The 13836-nt window shown below is 44.7% G+C and overlaps 2 protein-coding genes across 3 annotated transcripts; one reads left to right on the top strand and one right to left on the bottom strand.

Annotated features, from left to right (window-relative positions):
- The first annotated feature begins 53 nt into the window (after positions 1-53).
- LOC6494630 (transducin beta-like protein 3) lies at positions 54-2671 on the top strand. The gene is made up of 2 exons (XM_001959945.4): positions 54-167; positions 223-2671. Exons 1-2 carry the CDS (start codon positions 142-144, stop codon positions 2573-2575), a joined length of 2379 nt encoding a protein of 792 aa, XP_001959981.1. The 5' UTR covers positions 54-141; the 3' UTR covers positions 2576-2671.
- Positions 2672-3862: 1191 nt separating this feature from the next.
- Positions 3863-13569, bottom strand: LOC6495984 (pyruvate carboxylase, mitochondrial). Of its 2 annotated transcripts, XM_014908088.3 has the most exons (8): positions 13281-13569; positions 9303-9429; positions 7731-9243; positions 6994-7041; positions 6092-6489; positions 5778-6037; positions 4688-5717; positions 3863-4628 (listed from the first exon to the last, which is right to left on the bottom strand). In XM_014908088.3, exons 2-8 carry the CDS (start codon positions 9399-9401, stop codon positions 4380-4382), a joined length of 3597 nt encoding a protein of 1198 aa, XP_014763574.1. In that variant the 5' UTR covers positions 9402-9429; positions 13281-13569; the 3' UTR covers positions 3863-4379. The 2 variants fall into 2 exon arrangements, with proteins under 2 accessions (XP_014763574.1, XP_014763575.1); XM_014908089.3 differs by lacking the exon at positions 6994-7041.
- Between the last annotated feature and the right edge of the window lie 267 nt (positions 13570-13836).

The following is a 13836-nucleotide window of genomic DNA, read 5'->3' as shown; positions in this document are numbered from 1 at the left end:
AAATTATAAATTAAAAATTAAAGTCTCCTTACTTCTTCGAGTACCCCCACTAGATCCAACACGAACTAGTTCCATTTAGTTCAGTTCTCCAATCCGCTGTGCACGCGGTTTTTATTTATATTTACAAATATCAGAATTAATATGCTTGCGACAGTTTGCGAAAAAAGGTGAGTCTGCATGGGAAACATATGAATTAAATTAACATCCGTCTACAATCTACAGCTATGCGGCGGAGGCGCGCTATTCAAACTTCTATGCCGGCGGTGATATTTCATGGAGCTCGGATGGTCAGTACTTTTATTGCCTGAATGGAGCCTCAGTGCATCAGGTGGCTGTGCAGACTTCACAGATCCTGCAAAGCTTCGGCGTGGCTAGCAACTCCTCGACCTCAACGGCTGATAGTAAGAAACCCGTCGAACTGGATAACATCGATGTGGAGGAGGACACGATTACTTGCTTCGCCATATCCCACGAGCATTTGGTTACTGCCCACCGAAGTGGACTTCTTAGGCTGTGGGAAATAGCCACCGGCAAGCTGGTGAAACTTTGGAAGGCACAGCACAAAGGTCCTGTGATTCGCGTTGAGTTTAGCCCCTGTGGAGGCATAATCTGCACGAGCGGAGGAGCAGACGCCACACTGAGGCTATGGGATTATTCGAATAACAGCTGCGTAGGCGCTTTAAAAGATTTCCCGGGACCCGCTTGGCTACTGGTATTTCATCCTAACGTGCTGCGGCGGGAGATTTACGCCGTATGTGCAGATAACACGATATATGTTTGGAACTACCAGACTAAAAAGCTGCTGCACAAGATGCGGGGACACATCTCCATGGTCACTGGCCTTAGCTTCAAGAACACGGAAGCCGACTGCAATGAAATTGTAACCGTAAGCCGGGATAAGGTCGTAATCGTCTGGGAACTGGAGGAGCAGAAGCTCGAAAGTAAACAGCTTAAGGTTCTGCCCCTCTATGAGGAGCTGGAAGGAGTTATATTCGCAGACGAGGGTAGAAAAATAATTGCTGCCAGCGGATCTGGAAAGCTTCTGGAAGTAGACGGCAAGACATGGCGGATACGGGAACTTCTGTCGCAAACGGACTTTCAAATAAGTCGTCTTCTAAACTGCAGAGAACTTAAACAACTAGCCTTGATCACAAGTGAGCAGAATATATTGCTCTACGATGCAGAGAATCTTAGCCCCATTAAGCAGCTAGTAGGCAACAATGACGAGATTCTGGACATGTGCTTCATGGGCGACAACGATCGCTACTTGGCCGTGGCCACCAACAGCAAGCACTTTAAATTATATGACACGGAACGAGATATGAATTGCCAACTTATTGTGGGCCACACGGATACGGTTATGTCGTTGGCAGCCTCCCAAAATCTATTGATCTCCGTGGGCAAGGACTGCAGCGTCCGACTCTGGAGGCTGCGACATGATCAGGACTGCTCTTTAGAGCCACTAATGCAGCAAGCGAACTGCCACACATCCACTATTGGATGCGTGGCCATGACTCACAATGGAGCCACGGGATTCGCCTCTGTGAGTCAAGATGGCAGCATGAAGGTATGGCAGTTGGCCAGGGACAAGCAGGATCGTAATGCATACTCCTTCAATCTGCGCTATGCAGCTCTCTCCCACGATAAGGAGGTCAACTGCGTGGCCTATGCGCCGAACAATAAGCTCCTAGCCACGGCATCCCAGGACAAGACAGCAAAAATATGGCTATCAGATTCCAATTCTCTGCAGGGCGTTCTTCGGGGACACACCCGGGGAGTTTGGAGTGTCCGCTTCTCTCCAGTGGATCAAATCGTACTCACCTCCTCCTCCGACTGTACCTTGCGCCTGTGGTCGCTCAGCAACTTTGCTTGCCTAAAACGTTTCGATCAAGAGTGCACCGTGCTCAGAGCTGAGTTTCTGGATCACGGTAAGTTCATCCTTTCCGCCGCATCGGATGGCTTGCTGAAGCTGTGGAATATCAAGACCAACACTTGCCTGCAATCCCTGGACGAGCACAATGACAGGATTTGGGCTCTGGCCGTTTCCGGTAGGAGTAACAGATTTTTCTACACCGGAGGAGCGGATTCGAAATTAATACGGTTTGGGGATGTGACCCAGGCCACGCGTAACGAGGCACTTGATAAGCGGCAGGCCACCTTAGAGCAGGAGCAGACTCTCCACTCACTACTCCACGCCCAGAAGCAGCTACATAAGGCGTTTGTATTGGCCCTGACCCTGGACAAACCGAAGGCCAGCTACGATATCATCAATCACTTTGTCCGGGACAGGGATGAGGATGGTCTCCGCCAGCTGGTGGACCAGTTGAACGTGGATCAGCGTGTGGCGCTCCTGCAACATGTGAAGGCCTGGACCACGAACTCTCGCCACTCGCAGGTGGGCAATCTTATTCTCAAGCACCTGATTGGCGACGCTCTGCATGATCCCAAGGCAGGCTTCTACAACAATGGCAATATGGTTGAGGTCCTGACGCCCTATGTCCAAAGACACTTCAAGAGGCTCACCGAGCTTAACAAGGAATTGGCCTTCTTGGAGTTCATCGTAAAATGCATGTAGGGATTGACAATATTTTGACTAGTTTTAAACAATTATTTTTAATTAGTTTTAAGAAAAATAAAGTTTACTTGAATACCCCAGTTTTCAACACCAAAATTTTCGATCCCAATTTTTCCATTTTTTCTGATGGACCCCCTTGCAAAATCCAGGATTTCGATTTTGGCCCCAAACCAAGCTCATATCTTGGCCAATTCTCATCCGATCCTTGAGCGGAGTACCTTAAACGATTTGTGGTTCGATTCCCCTTCAATCTACATCAAAATCTGGCAACAAAATTTTTGATCCCTATTTTTCAATTTTTTCTGATGGACCCCCTTGCCCAATCCAGGATTTCGATTTTGGCCCCAAACCAAGCTCATATCTTGGCCAATTCTCATCCGATCCTTGAGCGGAGTACCTTAAACGATTTGTGGTTCGATTCCCCTTCAATCTACATCAAAATCTGGCAACAAAATTTTTGATCCCTATTTTTCAATTTTTTCTGATGGACCCCCTTGCCCAATCCAGGATTTCGATTTTGGTCCAAAACCAAGCCCATATCTTGGCCAATTCTCATCCGATCCTTGAGCGGAGTACCTTAAACGATTTGTGGTTCGCCTCCCCTTCACTCTGCATCAAAACCTGGCAACAAAATTTTCGATCCCTATTTTTCAATTTTTTCTGACCCCCTTGCACAATCCAGGATTTCGATTTTGGCCCCAAACCAAGCCTATATCTTGGCCAATTCTCATCCAATCCTTGAGCGGAGTACCTTAAACGATTTGTGGTTCGATTCCCCTTCAATCTACATCAAAATCTGGCAACAAAATTTTTGATCCCTATTTTTCAATTTTTTTTGATGGACCCCCTTGCAAAATCCAGGATTTCAATTTTGGCCCAAAACAAAGCCCATATCTTGGCCAATACTCATCCGATCCTTGAGCGGAGTACCTTAAACGATTTGTGGTTCGATTCCCCTTCTATCTACATCAAAACCTGCCAACAAAATTTTCGATCCCTATTTTTCAATTTTTTTCTGATGGACCCCCTTGCAAAATCCAGGATTTCTATTTTGCCCAAAACCAAGCGCATATCTTGGTCAATTCTCATCCGATCCTTTAGCGGAGTACCTTAAACGATTTTTGGTTCGATACCCATTCAATCTACATCAAAACCTTGGATCAAAATTTTCGATCCCTATTTTTCAATTTTTCTGATGCAAAATCCAGGATTTCGATTTTGGCCTCAAACCAAGCCCGTATCTTTGAAGTTTTTGTGTTAAGCAATTTTTAAATAAATTCGAACAAATTTTCTTTAACATTTATTAGACAAATAGTTAATATAACATTCATAACCACTTACATATGTACTGACGGAGGGAACACCTCGGCAAAGGGTTTTCGCGAATTAAAAATTCCAAAATGGTACAAAATTTGATTCAAATTTGAGTTTGTGGATTGCGTACGTGAAGACTGTCAGGACATTCGAAGCTCTTTCATAAATATACACACATATACACATCAGTACCCGTTTCCCATAATCCAAATCAATTACATTTTGACATAATGATGGTTTATACATAAATCACAAAATTTATAATTAAAGTATGTATGATAACGAAATGGGAATCGAGTACGGAAAGCCTGCGGGAGTGCCTGAGCTTTCACGTTACAAATATATAAAAAATATGGAAACTGCGACGTAGCAATTTTCGGGTCAGATCCCTGACAGAATTCCTTAGATTATCACTGTTCGACTTAATTTACATTAGATGTGCGCTGGCAGCTTGGACAATGGACATTGTTTCCCGTATAGATCGGGGGGCTTACTCAATGATCAGGATCAGATCATCGCCCTCCAGCTTCGTACCGTTAGCGATCTCCAGCTTCTTGACAACGCCGGCTTTGGGTGCCTGCACCACCATCTCCATCTTCATGGCGGACAGCACCACCAGGGGCTGACCCTTCTCAACCTTGTCGCCAACATTGACACGGACATCGATGACTGTACCGGGCATGGGAGCGCCCACCTCATTCTTGTTCGCCTTGTTGGCTTTGGGATGTATATGGATTTCCTGCAGCAAAATAATCAGATTATTTTGAGTTCCAAAACCCCCGGCCTTCACCAACTTACCTTCATGGCCTCCTTGTCCAAAATGTGAACCGCTCTCAGCTGTCCGTTTAGCTCGAAGAAGACCTCACGAATGCCATTGGGCTTAAGATCGGCAGACACTGCTAAAGCCTTCACGCTCAGCGTCTTGCCCTTCTCGAGAGAGACATCGAACTCCTCGCCAACCTTCGGACCGGTGAGGAAGATGCGCGTGTCCAGTTTGTCCACAGGACCGTAGCGATCGCGGAAGACCAGGAAGTCGTTGGTAACCTGGGGGTAGAGTGCCGCCGACATGACGTCGCGATCGGTGACGCAGCTATGGCTTTCCTTTAGTTCCTTCTTCAGCTTATCCAAGTCGAACGGTTCTAGCTGTTCTCCGGGACGACCCTCGATGCGCGGCATGTCCTTAAGAACGCGAGAGCGCAGCGGCTCGGGGAAGCCACCGTGCGGAATGCCAATGGATCCCTGCAGATACTCAACCACCGACTTGGGGAATGACAGCTCCTCGGCCTTTTCCAGTACCTGGTCGGCGGTCAGTTTGTTTTGCACCATAAACTGTGCCAGATCTCCCACAACCTTTGACGATGGCGTCACCTTGATGATGTCGCCCAGGAGTAGATTGGCATCCCGGTAAGCCTTCTTCACGTCCTCGAAGAAGTCTCCCAGACCCAGAGAGAAGGCCTGGAACTGGAGGTTGGTGTACTGACCGCCGGGGATCTCGTTGAGGTAGACATCGGCGTTGCCGGAACGCATCGTTGTGGTGCACTCGAATGGGCCGTAAAGAGTGCGGGTCTGCTCCCAGTAGGCGGAGTACTCAGACACCGTGCTAAGTTCGATATTGGTGTCCAGTTCTGTGCCCTGCAGAGAAGCCACAATGGCGCCCATACTGGGCTGAGAAGTCATGCCGCTCATGGAATCAACGGCCACGTCTACCACATCGGCACCAGCCTCGGCGCAAGCCAGCATGCAGGCTACACCCGCACCGGAGGTGTCATGAGTGTGAATATGGATTGGCACATCGGGGTGCTTGTCGCGGATGGCACTGACGAGCAGTCTGCAACAATTATATTTTAGAAACTATTCTGGATCGGAATACGGTTCTCCTGAAACTTACTTTGCGGACTGGGGCTTGAGCAAACCAGCCATATCCTTGATACAGAGAACGTGAGTTCCAGCCTTGACCAGCTCATCGGCCAGGTTAGTGTAGTATTTCAGATCGTACTTGGTACGGTGCGGATCACCAACATCGCCGGTATAGGAGATGGCAGCCTCAACCACACCTCCCGCCTTTCCAGCAGCCTCCATGCCCAGGATCAAGTTAGGTAGATAGTTCAGAGAGTCGAACACACGGAAGATGTCCATGCCAGTTTGGACCTATTAAAAAAAACATCAGTATCCTTCTAAGTAAAGCTAATATGAGCCACTTACCGCCAGCTCGCAGAATTTGTAGACAACATTGTCCGGATAGCTGGTGTAGCCAACGGCATTGGCTCCGCGCAACAGCATCTGGAAGGGAATGTTGGGAATACGCTTACGCATCTCCTCCAATCGCTCCCACGGGCACTCGTGCAGGAAACGGAGGGCCACATCGAAGGTGGCCCCGCCCCAGTTCTCGAGCGAGTACAGATTGTTGAACTTGTGTGCCACGAACGGAGAGATCTTCAGCAAGTCGTGGGAACGGACACGGGTGGCCAAAAGCGACTGGTGGGCGTCACGGAAGGTGGTGTCCATGAGCAGGAGGTTCTTCTGGCAGCGTACCTCCTTGGCAAAGGCTTCGGGGCCCTTCGTCACCAGGATTTCACGCAAGCCCTTTGGTGGCTCCGTAACTGTACGTGTTTTAAGAAAACCAAAGTTAGTGGAAAACTTGTGAGTAATAAATCGGAATAAAGCAGGATTTTATCTTTTATCCTTGGACCAAAATGGACAATATACTATTATTTAAACTAAATTAAACCAAAAAACAAAAACATTAAGAGCCGTACATCAAAAGCTGCGGGCTTAGCTGCTAATACAAAAAGCTGTTTTACAAAAAAACAAAATAGTTACTTAATTTATTGTGTTAAATATGCGAAATAAAATTAATTTAAACCCAAACAATAAAAATAAATGACAAAAGATTAATACATGATTTTACCAATAATATAAACTCAATTAGAACCACACCTCTTAAAATTTTGACTTTCTATAATCAGGGTTTGTTAACCTCAACCACTTGGAATTGAATTGATGTTTTTAATGATCGTTTGTACAAATGTCCTGTATGAGTATGGATTCTTTGTCGTTCTCCCAAACATAAGGATACATAAGGATAACTGCAACATAAAACGTACCTTTGGCCTCGCCGCGTTCTTCACGTTCTAATGCTTCCGGCGACAGGTCTATCGGATTCGTTGTTTATGATTTCAAAAGGATCATGAGAACGTGTCGCGTATGAACGAGGCGGAGGTGGGCGTGGTCGGTGGATATTGTTGGTGGGCGTGTTGTTGTGCATTTTGAATCGTTGTTGTTTGTTTGTTTTTTGTTGAAGTTGATACATAGGTGTGTGATATTGATTTTGTGTTTTGCGTTGTTGATTTGAAATCGCGTTTGCGATTCAATATTTTTGGTTTATTAATAACAGATGCAACAAAAATTGAAAATAGTTTTGAAAGAAACATAAATTTTGATTAAAGCATATCATAAAAGCTAAAAAAAACGATTCACAAAAGATGCGCAGGGAAAATAAACATGCCTTTGAAAAGTGGTTCAATCGATCTATATAATGGTTGGAAATAGATCTATTGAATGACTTTTGCTGGATGGGGGTCTTTTGAAAACGAAGCCTTTAGAGAAGTTCTTAATTCTCAAAAACAATTTATAAATTTAAAACATTTGACTCTACTCTGTAAGGAAAGCTGTAATCTGTAAGCTTCGCTCAAAAAACCCCAAAAATAGTCAGGACTTTCATATCCTGATATCATAGATCTGAAAAAAGCGGTATCAACCGCACAGTGGTGGTAATCACAAAAGCAAGCGTGAACCCGAAAAGCACATGCCATAATCTTTGGATAAAATAACTGAAACTTACCCAATGGAACCTCTGGCACATGAGGAGTTACGATAGCCGGTTTCAGAGTGGTGGCCAGTGGGGTCTGGGCACCGTTCACCAGTACCTCGCCCAGATAATTGAGCAGCTTCTGGGCACGATTCAGAGATGGCTTGAACTTGAACAGCTGGGGATGCTCGTCAATGAAGTAAGTGTCCAAGACACCGTGCAGGAATTTCTGGTTCTCCAGCACGTTAAGCAGGAACGGGATATTGGTTTTCACTCCGCGAATACGGAACTCCCGAAGGGCACGGTTCATCTTGGAGGCGGAGCTCTGCAAATCGCTGGCATGGGAGATCACCTTGACCAGCAGGGAGTCGTAGTAGGGCGATATGATAGCCCCGGCATAGGCAGAGGCACTGTCCAAACGGATTCCCATACCTTCTCCCGAACGGAACACCTCCAGGCGTCCGGTGTTGGGCTGGAAATCATTAGCTGGATCCTCAACGGTGACACGGCACTGGATGGCATATCCCCTGGGCTGGATTTTGTCCTGAGTGTATCCCAACTCGGGCAGCGTCATTCCCTCGGCAATGCGAATCTGCGACTGAACTAAATCGATTCCGGTGATCTCCTCGGTGACGGTGTGCTCGACCTGCAGGCGAGCATTCACTTCGATGAAGTAAAAGTTTCCACAGTTTTCGTCGCACAGGAACTCCACAGTTCCGGCGTTTTCGTAGCCCACGTGCTTCGCCAATCGCACAGCGGCTTCGGTCATTTTATCACGAATTTCCACGGGCAGTCTGGGAGCAGGGGCGATCTCCACGACCTTCTGGTGGCGACGCTGCACGGAGCAGTCGCGCTCGTACAGGTGCACCACGTTTCCGGCCTTGTCACCAAGAAGCTGCACTTCAATGTGACGCGGACGCTCAATGAACTTCTCGATGAACATGGCACCATTGCCAAAGGCAGACTTCGCCTCGGAACTGGCCCGCTCGAAATTCTCCTCAACCTCCTCCATTTTGCGGACCACACGCATACCACGACCGCCGCCGCCGTAGGCAGCCTTGAAAATCACAGGAAGGCCGTGCTTTCTGCAAAACTCCAGGGCTTCTTCCTTGGAGGTCACGGGTCCATCGGTACCTGGAACGATGGGCACGCCGGCTTCAATGGCGGCCACACGAGCTGCCACCTTGTCACCCATGTTCTGGACAACCTTCGGCGATGGTCCAATGAAACGAAGCCCGGCATCAATCACCGCCTGGGCGAAATCACTACGCTCGGATAGAAAACCGTAGCCCGGGTGAACGGCGTCAACGTCATTCTCCTTGCACACACGGATAATTTCTGGAATGCTCAGGTAGGCCTCTACCGGTGGCAGACCCTTGCCCACCATGTACGATTCGTCGGCCTTCTGACGGTGCATGTGCATCTTGTCCTGCTCGGAGTAGACGGCAACCGACTTGATACCCAGTTCTGTGCAGGCACGGAACACACGGATGGCAATCTCTCCTCTATTAGCTACAAGGACAGATCGGATGGGTTTGTACTCCACCTGGGAAGCGAATTTAGGATATTATTAAAGTCTGATCAATGGGGTGGATGAAGTATTACCTTGCTGGAGTAGCCATTCTTGAAGAGGTAGTAGAGTCCAACGCGTGGCTGCGTCTTGCGCAGCGTCCTGTACGCAGACTGGGCGGCTGGAATGAACATGGTGGTGACCCCGGGGACTAGAATTTAGCTGGGAAGTTAAATGCATTTAAACGGTCAATTTTTTTTTACGATTTTTATAAAATTATGAAATATCATTATATTTCAAAACCTATACGAACCAAACTCGAAATTTTAATGACAGCCAAGTGTTAAGGGGGTACAATTCAGCCTGCTGAGCTGAACGATCGAGAGATTGCATTTAACGCTTCAATTATCTGCTAATTTCGAATGCTCGATTTCCAAATGCCTTAAGGTTATCGACTCTACTTTCAAAAAAGCGAACAAACAAGCGTTGCTGGAAGGTCTCGGCCTAAAATTGTTCTAATTGCAGCTGCTTCTCTTAAATCTTTATTTAAAAAATAAATAATTAAAATAGAAACAAACAACAAATATTTACAAAAACTCGAAAACTCAGTATTATCTCTATCTAGCCAGTGGTTCCTAGTCCAAGCTTAATATTCAGTCCAAAGTCCAATGATTTTTTACTGCCTCGGTGTTATTCCATATAAATAACGATCTGTCTGCTCATTAATTCGAACAATAAGTGAGTTGACTCACGTGATCGAAATCCAAAGCGGGTTTAAACAAATGCACGACAAACTTGTAGAATTATATAGCCGCTTGTGTGTTGGCAATTTCAAATAATAATGCCGGTAAAATATCCCTAATTGAAACATTGAAACTGCCTATTACAGCTCACTATGGAAAGTAAAGTAAGAGGTAGGCAAATATTTATTCTAACACTCAATAATATTAACACATTCGAAGCTGAGAACGTTTAACGATCACTAGAAGGTATGGCCCTTTAAGCGAAAAATAACTTAATTATTATTTTTTAGCAAGTCATTGATGTGCTTTTGTAAGTTGGGATAACATAATTAACACAAACTGGAATTTTTTATACTTGTTTTATAAGAAACAAATTTTATAGAGAACCTGCTACAGAGTATTCAAAGTGCGGTGCTTTTTAGAGAAATTAACCGCACATGCCATAACTTTTGCCCAGTTTATTTAATTTTTCTTACTTTAAGCTTGTTTTGCTCATTATCAGCGATTCAAATGGCTTTTGGAAGAGACAAGCAAACGGACAAGCGGACAAACGGACTGACGGACACCCGGACGGAGGCGTTGGCGGGTACAAGGGTGCGTCAGTGACCGGCTATGATGGCCAGACGATTTGAACACGATTTTGCATTTTAGATTCAAGAGCCAAACGAGTTCACAAAGCAGACATGTGGAGTACTCTGTTGAAATCTAAATCTATTTCACGGGGGCTCGTCTACGGCGAAACTTGTCCGGCGAAATCTATGTCTATTTCTAGTCAAAAATTAGACCGATTTTCAAGTGCATGGAGGAAAACTAGTTTTTTTTGTGAAACTGCCAAATGAGGACATCTTGTCAGGTGGGTCAATGGGAGAGTCTAGTTTGGAGATAGTCTACCTGTTTACAAACTTACATCAACTTGCTAAACAAGGTAGGTGGCTTCGCCTCACGTGAAGTACATGACCTGCACCGGGCCAGGGAGTCTATAGATAATCGAACACCCGTGTTGACACATGTATCGGATGTTTGTACACAAATGAGGTTCAGATAATGAGGGGAAGATAAGCTGGTTTTATTAACACATCGGGGCGAAGGTATTATCATTCCCGGTGGGAGTGCACACTTGTCTGCTGGACCCTGGGGGTCCCTTTTATAAATAGTCACGACGAACCTGATGGAAATCTTTGGTTAGATCAACTCTAATTAAATTCCCACCGGTTAACATCAATTTAGCCTATTAATGCGTTTAATTCTCGCAGCATTACTTCATGATTATGTAATTAGTCGAAAACAAACTGTCTCAAAATATATATAGTTTGTTTGTGGAAGCAAACATGCCACCTTACGGGACGTCAAGAATGTCATAAATAAAGAAATATTATTTTCTATGTTATTGCAAGTGTTGTGCAAGCCCTATTTCCCCATTATCAATACGGCGAATACAATGTTTTGTAAACAATTTGTAAATGTGTGGAAGTTTGGAGACAGTTGCCGATTTAGGTCAGTTGTTATATTGGATTTCTTATCTCGTGTGTCGGTTCGATTATTGTCGACCAGAGCCATTTATCAGGACAGATCCGTCGGACAGTTGCTGAACTTATTAATTTTATATTCCCAAAGTCAAATACTAACCTCGATCAAGTTCAAATCGGAGTGCCAAGATAAATCACTCACGCAGAACTTATCTCAAAACTAAGCGGAAATAATCATTGGCTTTCGATTTTCTTATCGCTGGCCCCACAAATTAAAAGGACTCTTCTGATTAATAGGGGTTAAATAAAAAGCTATGATAACAAATATATATTTCTTAATAAACGTCTAGTCTGTTGACTTCACCATTTCAGGATTTATGATTCTCAATAACCGGATTATTTAAAATTAAGGCGCATTAACATCGAATGCAAGTCTAACAAATTGTTTAGCGGCATGTGAAAATAACACCTTTATACAATTCACATTTAAATCAAAGTTTTTGTGGATAAACTGCCTCTGACACGAAGAAAAATATGAGTTATTTTTCCCCCAAATATTTGTTGGAGATTATCCTGTTGCTTCTTTTTTGTTGACTGGGTGTGTCCTGAATTGGTTCTCCCTCGAAGAAAGTGGGTGCGGTTCAGCCTAATCTCACGCAATTACACGAAGGCACTGTTGACACGGGGTCAACAGACTAAATGCAAGTCGAAAGCCGAAAAGCGAACCGAAAAGCCCCAATGTGTTTGCTCGCCTGACTGGCCCGTCCATCAGAATGAACGATTATGTAATAATAACTTGATAATCCCACTAACTACTCGTACATCCTACAATAATAATAAATATAATAATGGGCTCTCGAACGTTTTCCTATTCGTCACATTTTGCCCATAGAAATGTGCGTGATTCGCTTTTTTTTGCTCTATATAGAGGAACGATCTTGAACGTTAAGCCGCTAAGGTCAAAGTCGCTTTTGAAAGTGGGTCGGTCGGGCATTGATTTTTCCGCAAAGAGAAATCGAGGTTTAGGGGAACACGGATGGAAATCATTAGGCCACTTACTTCCGCTTTTACTTTTATTTGATTTTTAAAGAAATTATATATATTACATGTTGAGATTCTCCTTCAGTTTTCCCCTTTTGATTGACAGCAACAACTTTAAACTGTGTACATAAAACACATTCAAGCAAATACTTTTCTATATTCTGTTAAGCACACAGTCTAGACTCTAGAGTCTAAACCTTATCAAGCTGATAGAGACGGGAGCTTTGACATTGAGTAGTCCGGGTCCAGCTCCGAAAATTATACGGAATTGTACGGAAAATCATACATTGTTCAAAGACATCTAATTATCTAATGCAGATCGAGAGCTAATTTCAAAGTTTATGCAAAGTTTAGAATGAGTATAATGAATTTTTTAATAAATTATCCACCATATCTATGCATGTTTGGCTGTCTGTGGCGACAAACACGTTTCACCCAATAGCGAAACCATAAGAAGGTCATAAATATTGGGCAGCAGACAAAAGTAGGATGTGTACAAAAATAAAACAGCCAGCACCACAGTTCCCTAGTGCGTGCGTGTGTGTGAGTGGTGGGGGTAAGTTAGATATGGAATAGAATAAAATGTAATTAACACATGTCTGCCCCAGAGAGTGACGAAAGCGAAAGGCCCACATGCACATTGAACCAGGAGTGGGGCTAGGGATGGGGACAAAAAAAAGACACCCCATCTCATCAAAGAGGAAGAAGAAATTGAGCAAAAATTATGCAATTAATTTCCTATGCACTTGATCGATGAGCTACGCAATATATCTCGGTTCCGGCTGATAATATGTCACACATGGACCACTGACCCCTGACTTACTGGTTTAGTAACGAAGGTATCCTCGTGCTCCTGCCGAGAAATCTCCCGTTCGTCGCACTATAAGGCAGTTATTCAAATGAGAGTCGGGTGCGAAACTTCTATAAAGCTTCTATTTGTTCGTTTTTTTTGCCGGCTTTTGTTTAAGAAATTAAATGGGTAGAACAGCGCGAAGTCGGAACGGTTGCAGCACTATTCCTTCTTTCTCCGTCGGCTTGTAGTTTTCTTGTCCAGGAACTCGCGAACCGTTCAATCCAAAGCTGTCCGTCGGACTGAAAAAAAAGTGGGAGCTCCTAGTCTCGGGGAGTATATCTCGAAGCATTTGCCGATTTGGCGCGTCTCGCAGTTTCGACCAGTTTTGTTCGTATTTTTCGAGGCGAGAGAGCGGTTTCAGCTGGCAATATTATTCTCCCTATCTCTCCATCAGCCGCCTGCGCGTGTTCTTGCTCCCTGCCGGTAATGATTTTTTCTCTGGCATTGCAAATAAATAAAACATATAGGAAACTAAACAAATACCCTATAAAATAGGGCCCACAGTCAACTGTTACATAACTAAAGA

This window comes from Drosophila ananassae, chromosome 3L (assembly GCF_017639315.1).
Source record: "Drosophila ananassae strain 14024-0371.13 chromosome 3L, ASM1763931v2, whole genome shotgun sequence".
In the NCBI taxonomy this organism is placed as follows: domain Eukaryota; kingdom Metazoa; phylum Arthropoda; class Insecta; order Diptera; family Drosophilidae; genus Drosophila; species Drosophila ananassae.
The sequence above is the reverse complement of the archived record's forward strand: the minus strand, read 5'-3'. Positions and strand labels throughout refer to the sequence as shown.